The sequence below is a fragment of the Monodelphis domestica genome, chromosome 4, assembly GCF_027887165.1.
Source record: "Monodelphis domestica isolate mMonDom1 chromosome 4, mMonDom1.pri, whole genome shotgun sequence".
In the NCBI taxonomy this organism is placed as follows: domain Eukaryota; kingdom Metazoa; phylum Chordata; class Mammalia; order Didelphimorphia; family Didelphidae; genus Monodelphis; species Monodelphis domestica.
The window spans coordinates 176,883,852-176,911,593 of record NC_077230.1 but is presented as its reverse complement, the minus strand read 5'-3'; the positions used below and the strand labels follow the sequence as shown (position 1 = coordinate 176,911,593).

The window sequence follows — 27,742 nt, the reverse complement described above, 5'->3', positions numbered from 1 at the left end:
GAGTGAACAAGCAGGTGCCATCTAGAATCTCTGCCATCCATTACTCAATTCTGGGTCACAGATTTAGAAATTAGGAGGGAATCTGTACCTAAGGGTGTTGGAGGGGAGCAGTAGTGGGCCCAGGTTGTATACTGAATGGGGAAAAAGTTTAGACCAAAAAGTAGTTATGTGGATCTGATACCAGAAGCAGTTTTAGCCTCCAGGGGAATAATTAGATTCATAGAGAGTTTAAATTAATGGATCTAGACTAATCAACAAAATCAAAGCAAGAATCCCAGACCAAAGGGGATTCCACTATTTTGTCACTGAACCAGAAAAACAAAACAACAACAACAAAAAAAACCTTTTCAGCTATCTGATAGGAATATAGGATGCCAACAGTTTATAAAACCAAACCTAGGTCAAGGACTAGCAGAGTTCAGAACTTATTGATAACAACTCATCTCTGCATTGGTTCAGAATAAATTAAGAATACTGAAAATTCATAGGCTTCAGGTCTGTCCCTTAGCTAAAGTATGAAGTGAGGAAGTAGTATAGAAGAACAGGAAAACAAATAAATAAAATCTCACCATAATGACTTCTGGTGGCAAAGATGCTCAAGCCACATATCTGGAAGAAGAGAGTTACTTTAAAGCATCTATAAGCAATATTACAAAAGAAAACATAGGTTGGGCAGAAATTCAACTAGAATTTCTGGAAGATATGAAACAAGCATTTATAAAAATAATTTATTTTTTAAAATAAACTGAATGTGTTTGAGGAAATATTGAGAAAAGAAATTAGAGCCATGGAAAGGAGAATTAGAAAGAGAATGAACAGTTTGGCAGAATAGGTACAAGCTTTACTCAAACAACAAATTCTTTGAAAATAGAGTGAACCAAAGAGAAGCCAATGACTCCATTAGGAAACAAGAAATACTCAAAGTCAAAAGGCTGACAAATAACATAAGAAAGTGTAAGATATATCAGAGTAAGAACAGTTGATATGGAAAACAGATTGAGGCAAAAACAAAAAAGAGAATCACAGGACTATTTGAACACCATGCCAAAAAACAAAACAAAACAATAAAAAGAGCCTATATTTTGTATTTCAAGAAATCTTAAAAGAAAATTGCCCAAATTTCTTAAATTAGAAAAGAATGAATACTCTAAGAATTTTGTGAAAAAAAAATCCCCAAATGAAAACTCCCAGGAACATCATAACCAAAATCCAGAGTCTAATTAAAAAGGTCAGGGAGTGTGTCTGTTATGAATTGATCATATTAAAAAACAATGGAAAGAAAGGAGAAAAGAATTGCATAGGAATGGAAAGTGTGGAAGGAAAGGGGGTTTAGGAAAAATTATCTCACATAATTAAGGAATAGAAGTAGACGGTTTACACAAACACGAAGTAGATGGAAGAAGGACTGACTCAAACTTCATTTGAACTGGTCAAATGAAGAAAGAATATGTATACACACAAACATGTAGTTGGATAGAGAAATATATTTCACTCAACAGGGAAATAGGAGGGAAAGGAGAAATGGGGGAAAGAGAATTAGAATGACAATAGATTAAGACTTGTTTTGCTTTTCCTATGTAACACAAACTCTTGGGATATACAAAAAAAATATTCATAGATCTTTCTTGAGAAGGCCAAGAATGGGAATCTGAGTGCATGCCCACCAGTTGGGGAATAAACAAACAAGTGATGGTATATACGTGTGCTGGAATATTGTTGTGCTGAGTTTTTAATTATCATAATGGCCATCCAGCATTCCAGAGGACTAATGAAGAAACATTTTAACTCCTACCAAATAAGGAGGTGAAGGATTTAGAACGCAGAATGAGACAATATTTTTTCAACATGGCTAACATGGAAATTCACTTTGATTATACATATTTGTAATGGGTTTTATTTTTCTTGTATTCTCAACCAGGGTTGAGGGGGGTAAGAGGGGCTTCGAATGAGGAGGTAAAATGATGAATCTTGATTGATTTTTAAAAGTAAAATATTTAAAATAACTACAGATAGCATAGCATTATAGTTTATCTGCTAATAACACAGGAGCTATGTAAATAGTTATTAAACACTTTTGATATAATGACAGATATAAATTAGAGAAGCATTAATTCCTCATGAATAGGCAGAACTAAAATAAAAATAATAATGCTACCTAAACTAGTTTACTTATTCTATGGCATACCAATCAAACCACCAACATATTACTCTATAGAGCTAAAAATAAAATAACATTTCCCCCAGAATAATAAAAGTCAAGACTATCCTAAGAATTCATGAGAAAAAAGTTAAATGAAGGGGTCTAGAATATGATATCTCAAGCTCTACTACAAGGTCATAATCATGAAAATAATTTGGTATTATGTAAGAATTAAAGAGGATGAACAGTAGAATAGACTGTGTACAAAATACACAGAAGCTAGTGAACACAATAGCCTAATTTGTGATATTTCCAAAGATCCTAGCAAGTAGAATTTGATACCCAACAAAAACTGTTGGGAAAACTAAAAAAACAAAACAAAATGGGAAGAAACTGAAATAAAACAACATCATACAACATATTCCAAGACAAATTCCAAATAGGAACATGATTGAGTCAAAGGTAGTATCATAAATTGAGGATTATGGAAGAAATTATTTGTCAGATCTAAGAGCAGGGAAAGAGTTCATAGCCAGAAAAGAGATACAGAAATTCATAGGAGTTGAAGTGAATGAGTGTGATTACATATTTTTTTAAAAATCAAAGCTTATGCATAAGCAGAATAAATTCATATAAAATTAAAAGAGAAGTGAAGTGAGGTAAACTAAGTCATTGACCAGAAAACCTGTTTTTCCCTGGGGAAAATAGAAATCAGAACTGAGCTTTCCTGTGAAGGTCAGTCAGTTCAAAACCAAAACAACATAAAAGTCAGGTTTCATGAGAAAGTAACTCCCTTAGAGCTGGCAACTAGGATAAGATACAATGGAAAGTCCTGTACCCCACGCCTCTGACCAATTTAGCTTCTAGATGATAAGGCTGCTCGCTCCATCAAGGTTATGTCTCATAATGAACATTGCTTGTTTGTATCTTACACCCTATAAAAACTGCATTGTAACTTCAGTCTGATGCAGCATTCATTATGAAGGTTTGCCCTGGCCAGTAATAAATAAATATTGGTTCCATTAATTTGAACTTCTGGGTCTGAACTTGCTTTATGAAGTGCACCACTTCAGTAGTAGGTAATTGTGGGGAAAGCTTTACAGTAAGTTTCTCTAATAAATATTTTATGTCAAAGACATATAGATGATTAATTCAAATTAATATAGACAAGAGCAATGTCTCAATTGTAAAATGGTCATATAAAAAGTTCTAAGTAGCTAATAATTAGAGAAATACACATTAAAATAACTGAGATACCACCTCACACTCATCAGACTGGCAACGATAACAGAAAAAGGAAAATGACATACATGTGCAAAAATATTCACAACTGCTCTTTTTGTGGTGGCAAAGAATTGAAAATGAAGAAATGTGAATAATCTAGGGAATAGTAGACAAGTTATGGTATATTATATTGTAATAAAAATTGTTTTTCAAGAAATGATGACGGTAGTTTACAGAAACCTGGGAATAGTTGCATGAACTGAAACCAAATGAAATGAGAAGAACTAGGAAAAACATTTTATACAATACAAGTAATATTGTAAAGACAAAACAACTGTTAAATATTTAAAAACTCTAATTAACACAATGGCCAACCATAATTCAAAGACTCGTGATGAAATATGCTAGCCACCTCCAGAGAGAGATGTGTACACAAAGAATGAAGATTAAAGTACAGAGTATATTAAATATATAAAGTATATACAAATTGGTGTTTATATAGGACTTGACCAATGCAGGACTTTATTTTGTTTATCTATACATATTTGTAATGCTTTGTTTTTCCTTATTTGTTAATGAGGGGAAGGGGAAATAGAAGAGAAAATGTGAACTTAAAATTGAATATAAAAAAATCAAAAGAAGGAAACAAAACCCAACCAATTTAAGTCAAAGAAGAGACCAGAGATATGTCAAAGGACCTATTTAATCACTTTTTGTCAGACAGATTTGGTTGATCAAACAGAACTTAATGTTCTCTCTACTTCCACCTGCTGCTATGAAGTAGTAATGAAGATGTACATTGCTCTCTATTGCCATCTGTTGTTGGGAAGAGGAAGGAAGGATATAAAGAATAGGGAGAAATGTAGGATCAGAAAGACAGAGGAAGAAAAGGAAGAAACAGAAAGGAGAAGGGAGAGAATGTTTCTTTTCATTGCCAGATGTTGCTGCTTATAGGTGGATAATGAGAATCTGGCCAAAGGAGCTGAATGAATGAGATGTTTGCCAATGTTAAGATAACGGCCATTCCATCTTTTCTTAATTTTGTTTCCAAATAAAGATTACTTTCTCCCCCTCTCATTTCTTTCCTCCACTACAACTGAGAAAGAAAAGAAATAAAAAAAAAAACTGTTCCAAACATGTATATCCAATTAAATGAAATTCCCTCATTCATTATTAAAAAAAAAATACATCTAAATTTGTAACCTGAGTGCATCGTCTCTCCATTTGGATGTAGGTACCATGTTTCATCATACTAGCCTCTGGAATCTCTGGCATTATGGGCAATCATTGTGTTGATCAGGGAGCCTTCTAAGAGGTTAGAAGTTCCAGGAGAGTGCTGCTGGTCTCAGCTAGAATGTCCTGCAGGCTCCCCTTTGGTCTCGCTTCATACTGAGCTGATGGGTAGAAATAAGAGCTCACTCTCTGTGTTAGTTTTGATCTGCAGTGCTGCTGCTGGCTTCTGAGTTAGCTTAGGTGATATTCTATATCTTTTAAGAGAAGCTATGTTAGGCTGCTCAGTTGTATTTCTCGGATACTACACCATCTTGACTTTCTACCTCCCTCCACACCACCCTGATCATTGCCTTTTTCTAAAAGGGAATAAAATCACCTCAGCCAAGAAGCTACAACTGACAGATATTACAGCAGCCCTCAAGGAGCAAATACAGATGAACAAAGGAACAGATTAGAAGTGGAGCACCAGAGAAGCAGCTCAGTTGATTGAATAATGTAGTTGAAATGTCAGGCCAATGAGGTGACAGTTCAGCAATGGAAATCAACTCAACTTAGCAGTAGAAGCATTTGTTCAACACAGAAGTTATTCTCATTAAGGAGCTTTTAAGGGCAGTTCTTGAGACAAGAAGAGATCATCAAAATCTGTAGTTCCACAAAGTCTGGGCCACATGTGTTCCCATCATGTCTATCTTCCTAGAGCTTTAAATATATGCCCATTTTCCACATGGAGATTATTTGCATTGATGGGGAAAGTCTGATAGAATCTATGTGTAAAATATTATGAAAGTATGTGTATTTTCAGTAAATATCTTGATTGAGGTTGATTAATAGTGACAGAATTGTTTGTAAAGAATACACCAGTTGGAGCTAATAGCTATAGTATTAGTAAAAGCCACCAGTTACTCCTATCACTTTAAGAACACTGAATTCAGCATATGGACTCCCACAAAACTTTAATCTGCCATCATGGAGGCAAATTGAGGGGATACCAAGCCACAAAAAGAGAAAAAGTAAATGCCCACTCCTGGAAATATGAGAGGAGCTGCTACCCAAGGATCATTTCGAAAACAGTGGACTATTTTAGCCTGGAGAAGAGACTCCTTAGTGTGGATAATATCCAGATAATAGCATTTTAATGGCTGTTGCATGGAAGAGGTCAACTTCTTCTATTTGACCTTGGTAGACAGAATCACAGACAGATAGAAGATAGAAAGAGGCAAAATTTGGTTTACCATCATGAACATTTTCTTGCCAATTAGCACTGTCTAAAAGAGGGAAATGCTCTCTCAGGAGGTGATAGTTTCCCCTTTACTGAAGGAGTTCAAAGTGATACTGTATGACTAATTGCTAGAAATATTTCAGTATTCTTTTCAGGTATGGGTGGGATTAAATGGCCATGAAAGTCCTGTTTTGCTGAATGAATAAAAGAATAATACTATCAAGTATGTTGGAGTTAAATGTCAAGGGACCTTGACTTGACAAGTTATGCTTAAGATGCTGATGTGACATTCAAGCTGTGATGTCAGACTTGCAGATGGAAATGTAAATCTGGAGATAAGAAGAAATGTTAGGATTAGAGACATAGGCTATGAAGATGCAGCTCTTCATAGAGGGAGGGTTGAAGCCACTGGTGTTAGGACCACTAAATCATTGGATTGAAAAGAAGAATGAAATTGTTAGCACAAATTAGTACTTTGCTGATTACATACACATATATACATTTTTTCATATATATTTATTGATTTGCCTGTATGCTTATAGTTATACACACATATTATTAAAATGCACAGTGGATGTATATTGTCATTACATAAGTGAACAAGCAGTTTATCTAGGAGGGAGAGAATTTGGAATTCAATTTTTTTTAATGCAAAAAATAAATAATTAAAAATTTTATCTCAGTTCTTGTAGATAAGTGGCAGCACTGAAATTTGAACCCAGCTCCCTTGACTCTAAAACCAGTGTTCTTTTCACTGGGCCATTATGTGTCCCTTGTTAATACTTCTTTATGCCCTGTCCTCAATATTGGCAGTAGACTTTGCCCCCCTTCTATCTGCTGAAGTTGCCAAATCTGCTCAAGCATGAACTAGAATGAGACCTCCTCTTCCTCCTCAAATTTCTCATTTTACTTTGCTTTGACAATGTTTTGTATCAGTTACTTGTATACAAGTTTCTCACCACCATATTAGATTATAAACTTCCTAAGAGGAGAACCTGTGCCATATGTATCTTCCTAATCCCAGCAATGAGGAGGCATTTCATGCATGACTGTAAAATTTGACTGAGCTGAGAATGAAGTCCAAATTACCACAGTGTAACACATTCCATTATCAGCATCATCCAGGAATGTAACATTGTGGTTAATGGAGATTTCTAACCTACTAAATATTTTTTTACTGATTTCATTGTGTGAAATATAATTGGTAGGGGCCATCACCTTTAAATCCAGTCTAGATTAATAAAGAATAAAACTTACCATGCAATATTTGGGTCTCTGGATTTGGGAAAAAGAAGTAGAAGAACATTCTTACTATTGTTGAAAATGTTAAAATCTTCCTCATTGTTAAAAAAAATTGTGTCTCTATCTACCAACTTTGATTGGTAGACTGTGAACTCTAAGGCAGGATATGTGCCATATTTATATTTCTCTGTCCCTTGACCTGGACAAGTGCCCATCATCCAACGTGGTGTGTAATAAAAATTGGTTGCTATTTCAGTGTCAGGCCCCTCAAAAAAATTAACTCCAAAGTCTTTGCCCCTTGACAAATAAGAATAAACAGATTTCCAGCAAAGAGGGTGCTACCTTTTTCTGAAAGTAAAGTCATCTTGTACTCAGAATTAGTTTCTAAAGTCAACAAAGAAAGGAGAACATCCTCTACAGGCAAAATTGTCCTCTCTCCCAGCCAGCTTCTAAGATGAACCATCTCTGGAATACTGTAGCTAAAGGATATCTGCAAACCAGATTAACAGCTTTGAAAGAGGGAGATTGAATCTATGGACTAGGTGACACTGGAAAAGCTGATGCTGCTTCCTATCTCACCTTAATGTTCATCCTACTCCCTCAAAGTGAGGGGTGAATAAAATTCACATCTCCAATTTTTCCAGGGCATATGGAATGGAATGGCAAACAGGTATTACTATTTAAATTATCTTCTTCCTTCCTTCTTTCTCCTATTCCTTCTCTTCCCCTTAAAAAAATCTCTTGTGAGGTTATTATAAATTATATATAATATGTAATATTATATATTATATTATAAATCTTCATTGTATTTGTATCTATAAATGCTTCCAGAACTACTTCCTTGTAGGATGTCAATTGCTCTAGGTTAGTGACTGGACTAGTTTGCTATCTATTTCAATAGTGTCCTATACCTCCTAGGTACCTTAGAAAGACTCTTTGGATATTGATGGCAACAGATTATTCAATAGCTTTCAGAGATTTCCTTAGAAGTTGCAAAAGAATAATGTGTCTTCATTGTACCAATTTCAGGAACCAGTGGGCTCTCCTCTCCCCCTACCAATGGCCTCAGTGTACCTAAGAAATCATCATGAGAAACTATATTCTTTGAAAACTGAAAAGGCAAAAAAAAAATCAGTGCCTCTCAATACTATTCCTAACTTATTTAAATGATACTCACCTTTTCTCTTGTTTGTCATGATTTTGTGCATTAATTTTACAATTTTCTTGCATAGTGTAGGTTCTGAGTAAAGCATTCTCAAGTCCAAATTCCATATTATCCATTTGCTCCTCTCTTCAAACACACTCCTTTTAATATAATAGCACTCTAAAGCTCCCAGATACATTTTCAAATCGCCTCTTATACATATTCTTTTATTTATTCATTCCAGGAGGTCCTTGCTTACCTTCTGACATTTCTGAGAGCAGGATGGAAGAAAACTTCCTTTGAAAGGTGACCTTCAAATATATCTTTGAAAACTGAACTAAAATGATTAAATATTCTAGAACAGTAGGAATGAGATTTGCTTAACATATATGACCACCTTAAATGTATCTTTCATTACAAGAGGCTTCCTAAGGTAGAACTATTATCAGTGATCACCTTGTTATAATTTGGGGAACAAGGGCAGGCTTATGGGAGAGGCATAACACGATGCATAGTCTTTTTTCATTTTACATACCAAATTTTTGCCAAAGTATGTCGTATGATCAAAAATTACATCCCCTACCCAAGATGCTATACCATCTCTATTTTGAAGGAGATTTACTTTGATTTAAAATAGAAAACTAATATGAAATATACATTTAAAAATCTGTCTCATTCTTGGTACAAATCTCTGTTGAGGAAGATCTGAGTACAATTTGGTAGAGTTGACTAAAGCAATCTATGATTTGGCAAAGATGCTGGAGGAAGTGTGGAGAACTGAAAGGAAAGGGGACTGGTTCAAATTATTTAGAAAGGTTAAATTCAAATTAGTCATATGCATGAGGGGGACACAGTTAGTGGAATAAAACACATTCAGTTTGCCAGAAAATACTTATGGGTCACCTTTAAAGAGTATGCAGCACACAGATGTCAGATTATATCTGTCACATGCTGTCAAAATTATTTTCTATCGACTTAAAATCCTCTAGGGATTGCACCAAATCCACATAATCTTACCAAGTGCTAATGTTTACATTAGGATTTCTGCAAGAGCAGATGTATGTGTAAAAACACATACTGTCAGGCAGCTCCCCACTGGCTGCACATCAGAAATGGCAACAGGGAGCGAAGGTCAGACTCCTGACATGCAGTCAGGGAAGCAATTTTCATATGAAAGCAACTGCCTAAGCAGAGCATTACACCCAAATGCCTGAACATATCCAAAATTTTTAGAGTCCCATCTGTTCTCTCCTGCTTTGCCTCTTTGGGGAAAAAATAGGGGGGAAATTGCTTCTAGGATGTCAAAATGTATAAGCAAAGCCTTCCTTCTTATTTGCATAAAAGGTCTGGGCAAAGACAGTAAGGAAGACATTCATTTGAGAAGTTGAATGTCAAATCCTGAGTGTGAGAATCTGCCAGGTACCTAAGAAAGTTTCCAAAAAGCTAGGGGAAAACATTACATGAACGAGTGAAAATTAAACAGAGGATGAAGTGTTGACAGCTCTGGCCCAGTAACACATTTGTTCTAAAATAATACTTTGGAGTGCATCTTAGACCCACTTGGGTACAATTTTTAGAATATTGGAGCAAAGTAACATTCTCTTTACAGATAAGAGATTGTCTGGTTCCCACAAAACCTTTTCTTTTCCCTCAACTTAAGCCTGGTTGATCTGAGGGCTTCAAGAAAATTCTCTGGGTGAACTTTTCAAATACTCTGGTCATTCTAGTCTTCTTATGCTAATGGACATCAAGGACTCAGGTACTGAAGTTCTAAACAAGCTCAGGAAGGAGGTTCATGGGGTCCTGGCTTAAGATTTCTCTTATACAGAAGAGGTTTTGATTTATATCTAATGGATCAAATTGTTCAGAACTATGAGCTTGCTTCCCTCAAAACTTAGTTCAGGTGTCATCTCCTGTAGGAAATCTGTCTCCTGATTTATCCACTTTTTAGCACTCTTTGTCTCTTGAAAACAATTTATATTACCCTGTGCTTTCTTAGTGGAGGGAGCATAACATGGTAGAAAGTGCCTTAGATTTGAAGTCAGGAGCCCTAGGTTCAAATCTTCTCTCTCCTATTTACCACTCGGGTGACTTTGGGCAAATCAATTTAACATCTCTGGATGTCAGTTTCTTCTCATTTTATAAAATCAGAGGATTGAACTAGATTATCTCCAAGGTCCTTCCCAGCTTTAGATCTATGAGTCCATGCTGCATACCTGGTGTAGAATCTGAGCTCCATGTGGTCTGGGTCTCTTTGATGTTTATCTCCACATCTCAGTACAGTGCTTGTTGAGTTGAATTGACTGGATTTACCAAGAAAAGCCAACTTCTTAAACCCGCTTATGTATGATTGATGGAATGCATGGTTTAGGAGTACTTAAATAATAGCAATTATAATGAATTACAAAGGTCTATAATGTGAGGGGTCTCTTCCAATGATTAAATAGTTGAATGCATTACAATTTTCCTCCTCCATTCAGTTTTGTATATTAGAACTCCTTTCCAGGGATTTAAAAAGTGTTTAACCCATCAACAAGCTGAAAACATCTTTAAACTTGGAGGTAGATAAATTTCTAAACTTGTTTAGCCCCATTAGTAATCTCCTACTCCTGTGTTTACAAAATAGTTAACTAATTACCCTGAAAATATCTGACTTCAGTATATTAGAAGGGAAAGAAGCAGATTGGATTTAATTATTATAACTTATGAAATTATTACTAATTGTGACATTAAATATTGTCAGAAATCCAAAACAAATGTTCTTGCTTTTAACTCTAATTAATCCTGACTTTTCAATTAATATTAATTATACTAAGCCAACAAATGGAATGTTTTCCATATCTAGTATCACAAATTAATTAGATATTAAGGGAATTTCAAATATTGAAAGTCCAATCAGAAAGAAGCAGATTTGGCAGGGAATTTTTCCTCAAATGCTTTAAACAGAAACAATGGATTTGCAGAGTAGAGACAAAAACTTAAATAGAAACAGAATTATCTAGCACCCTCCACTGACAGAGAACACACCTTACCTTATTCTCTCACCACCAAAAATGAACAACACAAAAGCAATTTTTAAAAAGGCAGTATTAAATAAAGAAAACTGGAAAAGTTTTGCTTGTTTCTTGTGAGTATGCTTTTTTAAAGAGAGTTGAATTAAAGTGTTAGTGTCTTTTCTAATTGTGCCTTAGCATTTGACATAATTACTTTGACTGTTATATTCACTGAGACTTTGCAGGGGAGAAAGCATAAATAAAAAGCCATTCAATGTCAAGGACAAAGTTGTGTTGCCTCTTTCTTTTGTTCCTTCTATAGAGCTCTACCTAGTGTGTATCCAAAAAAAATGTTGACTGACAGAATATTACATTTTAAAAAATGATTCATCTTATGCTGAGTCACTTTCTTGACACAATTCTTTCTAGCTCTATATTTATTAACCTACAATCTTGAACCTTCATGGAATTTAGCAGATGTCACACACCCATGCAAAGATATAAGCATTATCTTTTTCCATCAGTATTATGGATTCCATTGGAAGTGAAAGAAATAAGGTAAGGAATTTATAAAAAGATACTTTGTCATTTAAAAGTGACCCTACACAACCTTTCAACTCTCCTTTTCATATCCTGCTACAAAATTTAAAGCTCATCTGTGTAAACTATCTTCCAGATAGAGAGTATTAGATTAAGTATAGCTGTTCACCATGCAATTATGATTTTTCATAGTGCCATGTATAATGTGATGAGTGTTATTGCACAAACCCTCACATAATTTGAAAATCATTATCTCCTTCACCAATTTTTTTCATGATCTACAATAATGAAGTAATGAAATGCAAAAAAAATTCTATATATAAAACACTTAGAAATAGCGTTTTGTGGTTTTAGGGGCTCTACACTTCACTTTTTAATCTGTTTAAAGAAAATGATATTTAACAGTAGGAAAACCTCAAAAGTCCTCGAAGTGAATGGTTTAACATCCTTTCAGGTTCTGTTGATTTGATTTTAGCACTAAATGCTACGGTGAATTATTACTGGGAAACCGAGCCTCATTTGGGACTTCCCCACCCCCAACCCCACCCATATTATTCTTTAAGACCTATTGACTAGTAGTTGAAAGTCCTGTTCTACCTGTGAGAATACATGCTTCAAGTGGAGAGGGACCACCCAGTGCTAGTACAGTTGTCTGAACACATGACATTAAGTAAATAAACAATATAAAAAAAACTGAATGACATAAATTGCCTCAATTTATAGATTATATTCATTTTCTATTTCAGTAAAGCTGAGAAAACTCTGAACTGTTTTAGGAGGTTACAGTATATATTCTTTTTCATGTTCTGGCTATGTTTATACCTACTTGTGGTTTCCTTCTCTTGACTTAGGAAATTTAAGTGAGATATTCAAATGAAGTATACAGTATAATTTTTATGAAATACTTTTTGTATGGAACTAAATACCAGGAATTGAAGTAAAAAAAAAAAATAAGAAATAGATAGCCTCTAAGGTTCTTTTTAGTTCAGAACCTATGATTGGCTAATGAATGTGTAGGGTACTTAATGCTTTTTCCAAAAAGCTTAATCCTCTAGAAATGCAAAACAAAGTTTCAATTAAAAAATAAATTGATCTTCTGGCATAATTCTAGAAAATAAATTACAAGTTTTGCTGATGAGCAACTAATGTTAATGAGTGAAAGATGGAAAGGAGAATAACCTTCAGCAAAGTTAATTCTTTAATCCCTAGGGATTTTTAGGAAGAATGTGAATAAGAACATTTCACCCCAAAGTGACTCAGCCAGTTTCAGTTTCATCATCCAGAGCATCATTACCTGATCAAATCTTTGCTGGTGCTGGTACTGAGAAAAGGTATTATGTGAAGAGGCGGTTTCATCTCTCTCAAATTGTTTCTTCACCCTGGCTAAGCCACCAGGTACTGTTCGAGTCTCAGACTCCTCCATCATCTTAAGGTGATATAGGGAAAAAAAAAGAAAGAAAGAAAGAAAAAAGCTAAATATCTCAGTTTTGTAAGTTCTCATATTTTTTTCCCCAGGATGGTAGAAATCAGTTTGGACCTATGATTCCATCAGTGTAAGACACAGATTGATACCTCATCTGTAATTTAGTGTCTTGAAGAATGGCTGGGGTTTTGAAAGATTGAATCACTTGCCTATGATCATGCTATTAAGGTCAGAGGTAAGACCTGAACCCAGGTCTTTATGACTCCAAGACTGGCAATTCACCAGTCCGCAATTATTTTTCCTTTTTTATGAGGTGATGCCAATTATTGATGAGTCATGTATTCAAACAATGTTAAAAATGTTCATAGACTCTTATCTAGGACACTGAAGTAGTCTCCCTGCTACATTTTTTCTTATTTATCAAGACATCTGATAGCTAGTCAAAAGAATCCTCAGAATATTTAGTTAGATTTCCATGAGATAAATTTTAATGTATTAATGAATATTAATTAGGCCCTGTTAGAAAACATTTCAACCTTAGTATAGAAACTAGTGGGCAATAGAGTAAGGGATTTGATTAAAGAAGCTAACCCTCAACAAGGCGTCCTCAAAGACCCAAACATCTATTTAGGCTGTACATTATGATTAGTTACCAAAACTTTGATCACTCACTATGAGATTATGACTTCATTCTTTTAACAGACTGATGAATCATAAGAATTAAAAGCCTTTGGAATTTCAGAATCTCCTCTCCCTTGTAAAAGGTTTAGAAGACTCAGGGGCTACCATGCCAACCACGTCCATGGCCATTGCCTTTTCTCCATGATTTTCCGTGCACTTTCAGTGAAGCAGCTGTGAAAACTTCTGGTGGACCTCTGTCAGTAGCATTTACAAGAGCACTGTAAAAATATTGGCATACTAGAGGAGTCCTATTTATATAGCTTTAGGGAACTAAGCGAACACACACATAAATATAAAATGAGTTGGTGATTTTGATTTGTGGGATTTTCATTTGGCACACTCAAGGGCATAGTGTGTTCTCAATCCTGGAAAGCATTATGACTTTCAGGTGGATAAATGATAAGTGGGTCATGTCATATTTCCTGGAGGCCAATGAGGTCTTGATAATGGTCCAGATGCCGAAGCATCCTGGAGCCATGTGTACCAGGACAGTGGGGAGACACCCACACAAGGCATAACCAGTTCACGAGTGTCTTCAAATCTGAAAACTTGCCAGTGTAAATGAGCACAAATGTATGGCAAATATATTCTAGTACACTGTGAAGTAAGAAAAAGCACACTAAAAATTTGTAAAAGCATATATAATATGTGTAAATCTTTGGGTTCACTTGTATTCACCTCCTCTTAGGAGAGGAAATAACTTGATAAGTCTTCCCTGTAAATATGAAATACAGTTTTATTCCTCATTCAGCAGATGGACCACTAAAGAAGCTGCCTAAATCCATTTCATGTTCATTGATCCTCATAAAGAGCTATAGAGGACCACAGATTGAGAGCTGAGGAGATCCTTAGAGGTCTTTACGCATAAGTACATGTGAGGAAACTGAGGCACACAAGAGGTTCAGTGAATACCCCAGTGTTATATGTTTGGTAATTTTTTCAGGCAAGGGTTGAACCCAGGACTTAACTCCAAGTCCAGTGCCCTATCCACAATGCCACCTTCAAATACTCAACGCTTTTACCAAATAGGGATGTATTATGCCCTCCTCTCAACCTCCTTAGCTTTTCCTTTGCCATGTAATCTATTCTCTTTCTTTATATGTAGCCTCTTTTTCTTGAGTTTGCATATATGTAACTATGAAAATAAACCTGTCTTTGATCTGGAAATATGAAAAAGATGCTTGAAGACAACACTGCAACTCCTACCTCCCTTACTATTCATGCATAGATAAACTTGTTACAATAAGCTGATCAGTCCAATTCAGTTCCCTGACTTTCAAATACAAAACCTTTGTAAACAGGAGGTCTTTGGCTAATCAGTGACTACTATCTAGATATCTTATTTTTAAAAGTAAGCTTACCTGAACACAGGCATTTTCCAGATAATTACCATAGACTAGTTGTCTCTTTTAATCTGTTCAAATCCATGATTTATGCCCACAGTGGCCAGGGTTCCAATCCTAACCCATCATTCCTTTTATTTTAACAGCTTTTGTTTAAAAGAAACCATTGCCTGATTCTCCCTAATACCCACTATAAAGTAAAGAACACATTCTACATCCCTTTTTATAAATTGCTATAGGGCCAAGAGGCAGAGGAAAAAATTAAGAAATTTCAGGTCTGTGTCCACAAGCTATCTTTCTCTATCCTTCGCCCTACTTCTTATTTACATAAATTCCCAAGCTGGGTGCATTACATACCACAGCATAGATATATTACATCGAACAAATCTGCTTGAATATTGTAATTGGAAGTCTACTATTTTGAATAACTACAATAAGGTCCAAATCATGTGCAAATTGGCCAGACCAGTTCAACTAGTGACTAGACATTCTCTCATTGCAAAAACTGTCAGGGAATCTAAGATGTGTGATAAGCAGGTTATCCCCTCAATAACAAAATGAAATTGAAAAGCAGCTACTCATATTTCCTTCCAAAATCAGTATGCTTGGGGAATTAGGGCACTTTCCCCACTGCAAAAATTATATAGGATTGTTTTTTTGAAAAACTTTGCAAGACTCCAGAACTCTAGTCATGCAATGATTGACCATGATTCGAGAGCACTAATGACTAACCATTCGACTCACCTCCTGACAGACTAATGATTCAGAATGAGACCCAAATGAGTAATATGGGAAATTACTTTGCTTGATTATACTTATTTGTTCCCAGGTATCTCCTCCAACCTCCAGTTTTTGTAGGGAGAGAATGAAGGCAGAGAGAAAAAAATAAGTACTTGATAATGTTCTTTTAAGTTAAAGAAAAATGGGCTAGACTTTTGATTAAATTTATAAAGGGAACTTTTAAATGTCTAAATGTCAGTTCTCAAAGCAGTTTATAATTTTAGGGAGTTGTGAGGAGAGCACTTAGAGGCTAAATGACTTATTAATCTGCAGTAGAGGCAAGACCTTGAATCCACGTCTTCCTAGCTTTGAGTCTGGCTATTGTTTTATTACAATGTGATGCCTCTGGGCACCCCTACATTAAAAGAATATACACTGGTATAAAATTGTCTGCATTAAGCAATAATAATGGTATACATTGCATTTCAAAATGAAGCTCCAGAAAAGTCATCAATAAGGCTTATGGGATCATTCATCTGCAGGTAGAAGAAGTCCCAGAAGCTATCTAGTTCAACCTCTTCATTTTACATGAAATTGTTTTACTCCATCTTTTGTTGGTTCTGCTAATCCAGAATTCAACTTAAATTATTATTTTAATAGGAGAATTTCAGAGAGATTAGATAAGTGAATCGCTGCTATTTTGGCTCTGCCACCATTCATATTGGTATTTTAATACATCAATTCCCCCAATTCAGTAATTATATATCATATAGACATTCATATAGGTATTAAGTTTTGGAGGTTTGATTTGAACCCAGGTCCTCATAGCCAGTGCTCTTTCCATTGTACAATATTGTTTAGGGTTTCAGTTATTTTTAATAGTGATGATGGGTTTGACCTAATTCAATTATATGTTTAAATTTGTTTTATGATGTACAAGACATATATATGTACATATATATACATACATATAGTACTCTATTAGGGTTAAGGCTAATTAATTGTGTGTGTGTATGAGAGTGAGAGAGAGACAGAGAGAGATGGGGTGGGGGAGCAGGGAGGAAGAGTGACAAAGACGAAGAGAGAGAGGGACAGGGAGAAGGAGAAGAAGAGAGGAAGAGGGAAAGAGGAGGGAAAGGGAGAGAAAGAGAGGGGAAGAGTGGGAGAGAGGCAGAGGAAAAGTAGGAGAGGGAGGGGAAATGGGAAAGAAAGAGGGAGACTTCAATTTTCTTTTCATTTAGGGGCAATTTTGGAAATGACAATGTCATTTCACTAAAAGCATTTCATTTCACTTTGATCCTTGAGGGGGTGCTTGATAGGGGGGATCCACTACAACTCCTATAAATTGAGATTATTAATATTCTTGTGAAAAGTTGGAATTAATTTATTTCTTCAACCACATCTTATAAGCAAGTAAACACTGTGAAATTTGCTGTCTGCATTGTATTTTTTCAAAAAAGCCAATTCAAGAGATTATACAAATAACTAACTACATTTAGCGCTATGCTAATAAGTTAACTGTAAAATTTCTGTGAGAGTCTGACTTTGAAAAGGTACAATTCAGATTTTACTTGATGGGGAAAGTAAAGATGATAGAAAAGAATAGACAAGGCCTAGAGTGAAGCATTTACCATCCAAGGTCAAAGGTAAAGAAAATTATCAATGGAGTAGATAGAAGCAAATTAATGGGAGGAGAGGACCTCTAACATTTCAGATAGTGATTCCCAAAGGATATGTTAAGTCTAACACAAATCTATACTTAAATGTGGCCCAAAAAGACAAATGAGATGGACCACAAGGAAAATGGATTAAAAGGCAGAGTGCTGGGGAATATCAGACTTGGACTCTGTGGAAATGGACTGGTTGGATGTTCTCATTATTGGTTTTGATTTAATTCAGTGTAAGTCTACATAGAACAACTTTCCCAAGTGTTTTCTTCAGAAATGATTTTTGAGTCCCAGTAAGATAGAAGAAGAAGGAAAAAAAAACCTTTTTGGGGAGAAATTAATATGTAATTGTTTATAGTGTTAACAGATCCATCTACTACATATCTGAAAGACTATCTGTGGATTTGTCTTGGCACCAACTAAATTATGGAGTCTAAGGGGGTGGTATTTATTAGTACTCACAATTTTTGGTTAACAACTTTTTTTTAAGCTGCCATTTGTGCTATATGTATAACTGTGTGTGTGGGTGGAGGGAGGAGGAGGCAAAGATTGTTATATTGCCACACTTTTCTGTCAATTGTCCAACAAGGAGGATTATCACAGGACCTTGAATACAGATCTGGAAAAGACCTTAGAAGTAATCTAGTCAGGGCAGCTGGGTGGCTCAGTGGATGGAGAGCCAAGCCTAGAGATGGGAGGTCCTGGGTTAAAATCTGGCCTCAGACACTACCTAGCTTCATGATCTCCAGTAAGGCACTAAACTCCCATTGCCTAGTCCTTACTGCCATTCTGCCTTGGAACCAATGAACAATATTGATTCTAAGACAGAAGGTAATGGTTTTAATTTATTTTTAAAAGGAAGCAATCTCATCAAATGTCCTAATTTTAAAAATGAAGAAACTGAAGCCCAGAAACACTTATGCAACTTGCACAAAGTCACAGAGATATCAGAGACCAAACTTGAAACCTCTAAATCCAATATTATTTCCAAACTCTGAATCCAATATGATTTTCCACTCTGCCATCTATTCTAGTAGAAAATTTTCAGGGAGTTACTGGAGTGATGTAGAGTTTAAATCACTTTCTTAGGTAACACAGCTAGTAAGAAAAAGAGTTAGGATTTGGACCTGGGTTGTTTGGATTCCCAGTTCATCGTTCTGGCCACAATAATTCTCTGTCTCTCAGCTGTCATAACCAGGCTGAACAATTTTCAGTTAATTCAAGGGTAAAACATTTTTTGGAGAATGTTAAACTACAAAATTATCAAATCTTGTTTTTAATAAATGGCCAGGGAATGCCATAGAGACACATCTTTCTTCCACAAACTATATGTCTCCTCCTATTTCCCCACTATGGAATGAACTAGACACTCAATGGAAACTGCCAAAGTGCCAAATTCCTTTGGCACAAGCACAATCATGTCAGCTTTCTTATAAAAAAAAAATAAAAGAGTTGATCAAAAGTCACCATTCCAGCTAGACCGAATCTGGATTGCTATTAGCCAAGTCAGGTAATGTATGTTATTGTTGTTCAGATGTTTTCAGTGGTGTATAAGTGAGTGGTTGTCCATTTCCTTCTCCAGCTCATTTTACAGATGAAGAAATTAAGGCAAATAGGGTTAATTGACTTGCCCAGAGCAACAAAGATAGCATCTAAGGCCATATTTGAACTCAGGAAGATGGGTCTTCCTGATTCTCTATACACTGTGTCACATAACTTTCTCAGAAAATATATAATATTATAATAATTCTTCTTACTGTTTCCACTTCAAACCCTCACAAAATGAGTAGAATGAGGCCAAAATATGCATGCTAGAAATGAAATATTTTAGGCCACCAAGAGAAAAACACTTCTGAGGCATACAGCAATATCCCAAGAATTCTAAAAGGGTTAATTTATCTCATATAGCGGCATACTTACTTCAAACGAGAGAACAAAGTGACATTGATGAAAAGCTTTTTCTGATAGACACATTTTCAATATCCTCTTATCACCGAGGAAATTACTTTGTATGAAATTTATATTTACCTATATGTATTAATGTTGTCTCCTTTAGAAGGATGTAACCACATTGAGGGTAAAGTCTATTTAATTTTGATTTTGTATTCTTGATATCTACTGGAATTAGCATTCTAAGGATGATAGAATCATAGATTACTGTATGCAATCAACCCATCTTAACAGTTGAGGAAACTGAGTCTAAGAAAGGTCAGATGACTTGTCCATAGTGTCAGAGCTAGTAACCATGATCTAGGATTTGAACTCAGATCTTCTGAATCTAAATTTAGCTTTAGCCAAATTAAATTTGGATTATTATAGGAATAGGTGACCCACAATTTTCCTAGTATTAATTTAGCCTATGACAGAGTTGGTGAAACTTTTCTGAGCTTGAATTTGCCCAGAGGGCAAATTCAAGCTGTCTGTGAGCCTCCCAGCCCCCATTACTGGAGATAGTTGAGGGAGGAAGTGCTTACTTTGGGCAGCAGGACAGTGGGAAGGGACAGGCAAAAAAAGTCCTTGGGGAGCTGGAAAGTAGGGGGACAGAGCAGCTCCCCGAGGGCTGGCTCAGCACATGTGCCATGTCTTCACCAACATTTCCTGCCCAGTATTCCAGCACTCAGCAGGATAGGCATCTCCTTGAACAAAATTATTTCTACTAAAATCAGCAGCAACCCCAACCCTGACCCTACAAAGGTTAGAACATTAACTTGCAATAAAGTTCCACATAATCCAGCAGGGGGTGCTGTCTAAGCAGTCTGAAAAAAGGCAAAGGCCACTTAATGGACAATTGAAGAGTTTTCAAAATATATTTAATTTCTAAAACATCCACTAACTGAAATCTAACACAAATGAAATGCTACGACAGCAAAATAAGTCTCACTAAAAGCCATAATATTACTAAGAGGTTTGGCATTTTCAATATCTATCTTGGAAATAAGTTATGAAAAGAATGCTCAGAATTGAGAATTGATATTTTTTTTAAATACCCCTTTGATGAGCAAATATATTACTTTCCCCTGTCCTCAATTAAAGATACATTTAATACCTAAAATATCTTGGCATGTTGAATGTCTCATTTGCCTGTTCTGACAACATAATTATAAAACCATGCCCACTTTTCCTATTATTCTGTCCTTTGGCTCTTGTTAAAATGCTACTTGTATCAAATCCCATAGAAAGAGCATCCAGCATGGATGGGACCCATAGCATCCTTTGGAATGTGATTTTATTAGTCATTGGCTCTAAATATTGGGGGTAGCAAGGAATCCCATAGTTCCCTATAATCATAATTGGTTTAGCAGAGTACCTAAATCGCTAATCTTTCTCATTTCTATGTTGATTAAGCTACTCCTAATGGATTTCATGCATAAAGAGAAAAGCAAAAGAAATTGTACTTCCAGGGAATTTAAATGAAATCTCTGTGAGACCACATGGGGTAGTATACAGAACCAAATTATTAAAACTGGAAATGGATTTCTTGCCTATCTAACTAGAGCATTTATTGAGGAGTCATGTTTGTACATTAGTAGAAGTAACAAAAGTAAAGTGGAAAAGATCATTAGATTTGAATCAGAGAATCTGGGTTCAAATGCCACCTCTGCCATTTACGATCTACCCACATGACCTGACCAAGTCACCTTATATTAGTCCTGGGTCTTACTTTCCCCATCAGTAAATTTGGGAACAAATAGGGAAAAAAGAGGTTGACCGAGATGAACTCAAAGATGAAAATCAACTCTGCATTGATATTCCTGTGACCTTAAACCTATATCATAAAGGGAAATCATCAGCACTTCTGTGTAAGGTTAAATCCTGGAGTGAATCCTTACATTAGCAGAGAAGCTGCTGCTGCTGCTGCAGTCACCTCTGGAAACCGCCGCTTGATACATCGCCATCCGCTCTTTTAGTGATACAGACTCTTGGAAATCCAGTGGCCCACACTCACTCCAGCTAGTACTGTCTTCTGCAAACCCACTCACAGGCTTGTTAGGACCATCAGCAGCTAAAAATGAATGCAAAACACTCAGAAAAGTGGCAGGTTTTGAAAATAAAACAGCATCACTTTCCAAACAAAGAAAAAACATAAGGTAATTTGGTCTCCTAAGCAGAATGCAGTATTTAACAATATTTACAGTGTTTCACAAGCACCTTGATGTCTCCTCCAAGCTTTTGCACACAAATCAGAATGCTTCTTCAGCATATGCTAGTTTGACAATCAAAAGGATTCATCTCTTTCTCGTGGGAATATTTGGAAGGGAGTTGCAGAGAGGGCAATATGCAAAAGGATGCTAAATTTCAGTGCAATCTTGAAAATTATCTTGATTAACTTTTCCCTAAATATTCTTCTTGCTAGAGTTGCACATAACTAATTCTGCAATGCTATTTAAGTTGATTAATGATGGTTAAGCATTTTATTCATAAATAAAAACACTCTACAAGGCAAACAGTGATAAAATTATCATTCATTAATTTCACAGTCTAGACTTTCTCCATTGTCACCTTCCACAGACCCAGGTTGAAAGTTTATACAAATGATAGTAAAAGTAATGTTGAATGAAAGACTAGAGAATTCTCATCAGCTAAACTCAAATCTGTGTGGCTTCCAAACTGGCTTATCTTTGTCACTTGTTTGTTATTTAACAGTTCTCTGAAGTCCTTAATCCCATCCTTTATTTCCTATCTTACAATATACAGCCACCAGATTTTTCCTCTGCCATGTGTTCCTAGCAGGCACTATGATAGAGTAAATAGACAGTGAATAGTCTGTGTAGACAAGCTTCTTAACTTCTCAGTGATCTCTGTAGGTAATTCTCCAAGTCTAAATTTCACAAAAGGTGCCAATCTACATAAATAGAGAAAAAAATTTTCACCAGTTTCCTCTTCAGTTTCAATTACATACAAGTCTGGCTCTGGTTCTAAAATCTGCTTTATTCATTTATTCATTTATTTGTTCATTCATTCATTCATTCATTCATCTATTTGTTTATTTATTCTCTAGTCTTTATCTTCGTCTCTTCCTTAGTTGAGAAGAAATAAAACTCCCAGAGTCTTTGTGCCAATCAAGTCTAACTGGAGGTTGTTGAAATTTTATTACCAGGAAAATAGTGAGTGAATAATGGAAATGTCCTTATTAAGCATTCTCTTTGTGCCAAGTCTTGCATCAAACAATAGGGATACTAATAGGAAACATTAGGCAACAGCTGTTCTCAAGGAGATCACACTATAGTTGGAGAGGCAAAGTTAAAAGAAATACTTGGTCTCTAAGTAAGTGAACAGGTCCCCAAAAGCTTGGGGGCAAGTAACAAGACTGATGGTAAGGTGCAATGTATATTGACAAGCACATGGGGCAGTAGCCAGGATTCTGAAGGGGAGAGAGGTAGGAAAGAGGATCTTAGATTTTATTGGTAGAACAAATGGCAAAGTTTGGTGGTCTTCCATCTAACCAGAAGAAATAGACTTAGTGGCCTTTCTCATCTAAGTAATATGAAAAATGATTATTCTGAAATAGGGTCTGAGAAGATTCAGGAAGTTCTGGATTCAAGTACACCTATGACATATGTGTGATCCTGAGCAGATTACTAAAACTTTCAGTGCTCTGAGGTAATATCTAATACTATAAATTGCAGAGCAGCTATCAATTTGTATTGGTAGAGGAAGTTTCCACATTTGGGTTATACTTGCCTTTGAAATCAGATGTCTGGTCCAAAAAATTATTAGTGAAAAAAACTTGATGAATATACATGCTAGCTTTTTGGCTAATAATACCCTCCTTTTTTATCAATAACAATTAAAAAAATATTGTTGTTTACTGTTTCTCATCACTATGGTACTTCATTTATGTCTCGTCTCCCCTTCCACCCCCTTCCCAGAGCTCATGTTAATAGTATTTTATTTTACAGATGGAAAAAAGAATTCAGCACAACTGATGGAAATCAAAAATATGTAAAATGCATGCTACATTTGGATCTCACCACTTCCACTATCTCTTCATTTGAGTCCTTTTTGATATTTACAATTTTGTTATATTTACTTTTGATTTGTGTGTGTTTTCTATTTATGTTGTTGTAGTTACTGTGTATATTGTTTTCTTGGCTCTTCCTACTTCAATCCACAACATTTTATATAGATCTTTCTTATCTTCTTTGTATTTATCATGCACATTATTTCTTGTTTCCAATTCTTAGCTACCACAAAAAGTGATACTACACATATTTTGGAGTATATGGAGACTTATTTTTACTGGTGGTGTCCACTGGTAATAAATTCAGGAATGGAGTTTTTAGATCAAAGGGCATTGATATTATAGTAACTTTATTTGCATAATTCTAAATTCCTTTCTAAAATGGTAGTACTATTTTAAAGATGAACCAAAACTGCACTAGTGTGCCTATATTCCCATAGCTTACCATCAATTATTGCCATTTTTGCCATTGTTGCTAACTTTTAGCGTTTGAAGTAAAATCTCAAAATAGTTTCAATTTATATTTCTCTTTTTAGTACAGATTTGGAATTTTTTTCCCCATGTGATTGTGGACAACTTTGAATTTCTTTGGAGAATTGTTTCTTCATATCCTTTGACTACTTATCTAATGGGATGGATATTTGTCATATATATGTTAATTTTTATGTATTGTGAAAACCATATCCTTATCAGAGAATTTTGGTACAAGCATTTTTTGTCATTTAACTACTTCCTTTCTTATTCTAGATGCATTACTGTTTTCTCTGCAGAAGCTTTTCAGTTTCTAGTAATCATAGTTATCTGTTTTATCTTTTGTAAAGGTCTCTATCAATAGCTTGCCCATACCTATGAAAAGTATATTATTTGTTTTTTTTCTAAGTTTTTATAGTATGATCTTTTATATTAATGTAATATATTCATTTAGAATGTTTTGGATGTAATATGAGGTGTTAGTCTAAGCATAATTCTTTCCAGACTATTTTCCAGCTTTCCCAGCAGTTTTTATCAGAGAGGAAGTTATTGAGTTATATTGTTTTTGAATTTCCCTTGTCTACTCTATTTAACAGATCTAGATCTCTATTCTTTAACCAAAACCATATTTTGTTTCCCTAATTGCTGCTTTATAATACAGTTTGAGGTCCAGAAGTGCTATACTTCATCCTCACTTTTATTTATCATTTCCCTTAATATTTGGCTCTTCTATTTTTCCAAAGGTAATTTGTTATTTTTTATCAAGTTCTGTAAAGTATCCTCTTAGTAATCTGATTGGTATAGAGTAAAAAGTATGAATTTATTTTGATATTATTTCCATTTTATTATATTGTTATATTGGCACAGTCTAGACATGAACACTGAACATCCCTCCAGTTATTTAGGTTGTTCTTCAAGAATCACTTCATAATTGAATCTATACAAGTATTTTATGTGGTTGGAAGGTTATTCCCTCCAATATTTCCTGCTTTGGGGTTATTGCTATTTCTATTATTGCATCTCATGGTTTCTCAATATAAAGAAATATTGTTGATTTTTAAAAACTTATTTTCAAGCCTGCAACTTTGATGAAGATATTAACTATCTCAAGGATTATGTTTGATTCCCTGTGATTTTCCATGTAAACTATCATCAGCAAATAAGAATAGTTTTATTTCCACCATATCTATCTTTGTTTCTTTAATTATTTTTCTCTTATCTTATTATTATTGCTAGCATTCCAGAAATAGATCAAATAATAAGTTTCTGTATTCAACCCTGTCTCCTTATGTCATTTTAGAAAGAAATCTCTTAATGGTCATTTTATTATCAGATTGTTGCTATTGCTATTTGCACTTATTTACTCTTACATTTCTCTTATTTGGGGTACTCAAGAAACATAATCTCTTTAGTTCTGGCTTTCTTTCTAAAAATGTTAAAAACTCTGCTTTATTACTGAATGTCCAGCTTTTGACCTAAGTGGTCAGGCACAGATTTATGGACTACCAGGGTTGCATCCCTGATCTAGTGTTCTTGTGGACACATCATTGTATTCCCTCCTCTTTTTCTAGTAGGTGAAGAATAGCCTTGTTTTATTTTAATGCCCTTTCATTTGTATTTGAGTGTTGTTGGTTTTTTTTTTCCCTGATGGACTACAGAGCTTGTTTCTGATCTGAACTCCAAAATTTAAGCACTATAGTCTTGAAGTTTATAGCCTTGGATTTTTTTTTCCCCTGGAGGTAATCAATGAATTCTTTCAACTGGAATTTCATTTTTTATGTTCAAAAGTTCTGGGTAGATCTCTGCTATGATTTCCTTCAGAATTTTTTTTGTCCTATACTGTTCTTTTTTCCAGATTACATGTTGATACAATTATTATCATTTTTGACATTCTGCAATCCAGATTCTCCCCTCCTCCCCCACCCTTACCACCATCCTTAAGACAGCAGGTTATAATATAGATTGTAAAAGTACTCTCATGCAAAACATATTTCCATGTTCACCATGTTGTGAAAAAAATATCCTATCATGTTTTTCTGGAAGACCTGTGATCTTTATGTTTTCTCTATGTATCCTATCTTCAAAACCCTTATATTTTGCTTGCATAGTGAGCATATTTTCTTTTAACATTTTTGCTTTTTTCCCCCTCTTTCTTCTTCTAGATTATCTTTCACTTCTGGGTATTTGTAGTTCTAATCTATTGTTCTCTTCTTTTCTTTGGTGTGACTTCCCATTACAGATTACATTTTTCCTATTCTGGTCATTATTTTTACTGTGCAGAACAATAGTACTACTCCCATCATTTGCATTTCTCTTTTAAACCACTTAGGGACATGTTATGGTTCCACGTTCTTGTAAAATTCCAGTCCACAGTCTCATCATGTCATTCCCTTAGTTTTGTAGTATTTATTCATAGATGTTTGAACTTATTTACTTGATTGAGAGGCCACATTTCCTTCTTTTGTAAATATTTTTCCTACTGATTTTCTTTTTTATGTTCAAGATATTTGAGATTTCTTCTTTTTTCTTTTTTTTTTTAAACCCTTACCTTCAGTCTTGGAATCAATATTGTGTATTGGGAAGCTGGGAAGTGTCTGAGGTCAAATTTGAACCCAGGACCTCCTGTCTCTAGGCCTGGCTCTCAATCCACTGAGCTACTCAGCTGCCCCCTCTTCTTGTTTCTTGAATGTTTGGTACTTTCAATCATCTCTACTTCCACCTTATTTTTCTTATCCCTCAATTCTGAATCCCTCCCTTTTGACTGTGGTTTCTATGGGGCTTGGCTCTCAAAATGTCTCAGCCTCCTTCCACATAGGCAATTCATGGCACCCCAGGCTAGATCTCTGTACAAACTGCTTTTTTGGGTGGTCATCACTGGCCCCAGTTGGATGCTGTACAGCTTTCCACACACACTGTGCCTTCTTGTCCTGGTGAGCTATCCCGCTCCCTCTGTTCCTTAGTGCTCTGGCACAGTGCCAACAGTTCAGAGATTGCTGGCACTGGCAGTTCAGAATCTACTTTTTTTTGCCACTGATTGATGGAAACACCAGTGTTTCTGGGTTTCAGCTCCTGGCAGGCTTTTGCTCTTGAAGGGCTATGGCCAAGCTGGCTGTTGAGACCTAAGAAAACTTCCATAGCCTGGAGCCATGACTATGATACTGGAAAGAGGAAGGATTGGGGTTATGGGGAGAGGAATGATTGTCATAACCATGTTGTGTCCTTGAATCTGTGAATGCAGTGCCACTGCCAGTATCATAGCAGGTGCTATATCAGCTTAGGGGTCAGTGAGCATCTGGGTTATTTTTTAACCTTTTGGGTACCAGGTGACCAAGGAAACAGCTGGAGTTCCTTTGTCTTTGGCACATCACTTCTATTTTAGAGAGATCTGAGGGGTCATGAGGATTACAGAGAATGTCTAGTTGACCATCTTGTTGCTCAAATCTATAGAAGAAATTTAAAAATCAAATGTTTCCCAAAGTACTCTGACATTTTTGCTCCAATAACTATATAAAGGTATTTATTAACTGAAGAAAGGGAGAAAATTTTTCTAATGGGAAAAATCACATTTACGTTTAAATTTAATATGCTTTTCCCAGAAGCTGTGTAACTATGGATATATTACTTACCTCTCTGAATATATTCTTTATAATTTGAAGATTCCTTTTCCATCAATTAAGAGAATATATGATCTAAGATCAGTTCTAGCTATAGATAAGTAATCCTATGGTTCCTTTTTATTC

At 35.3% G+C, this 27,742-nt stretch overlaps 1 protein-coding gene across 4 annotated transcripts in view; it reads right to left on the bottom strand.

Annotated features, from left to right (window-relative positions):
* XIRP2 (xin actin binding repeat containing 2) overlaps positions 1-27,742 on the bottom strand; it is a 434,256-nt gene that overhangs the window by 35,997 nt on the left and 370,517 nt on the right. For all 4 annotated transcript variants that reach the window (XM_016433690.2, XM_016433689.2, XM_016433688.2 and 1 more), the window contains 2 exons: positions 21,400-21,572; positions 13,030-13,161 (listed from right to left, as the gene is read on the bottom strand). In XM_016433690.2, the coding sequence (XP_016289176.2) occupies positions 13,030-13,161; positions 21,400-21,572 (305 nt within the window). The remainder of the gene's footprint in view (positions 1-13,029; positions 13,162-21,399; positions 21,573-27,742) is intronic.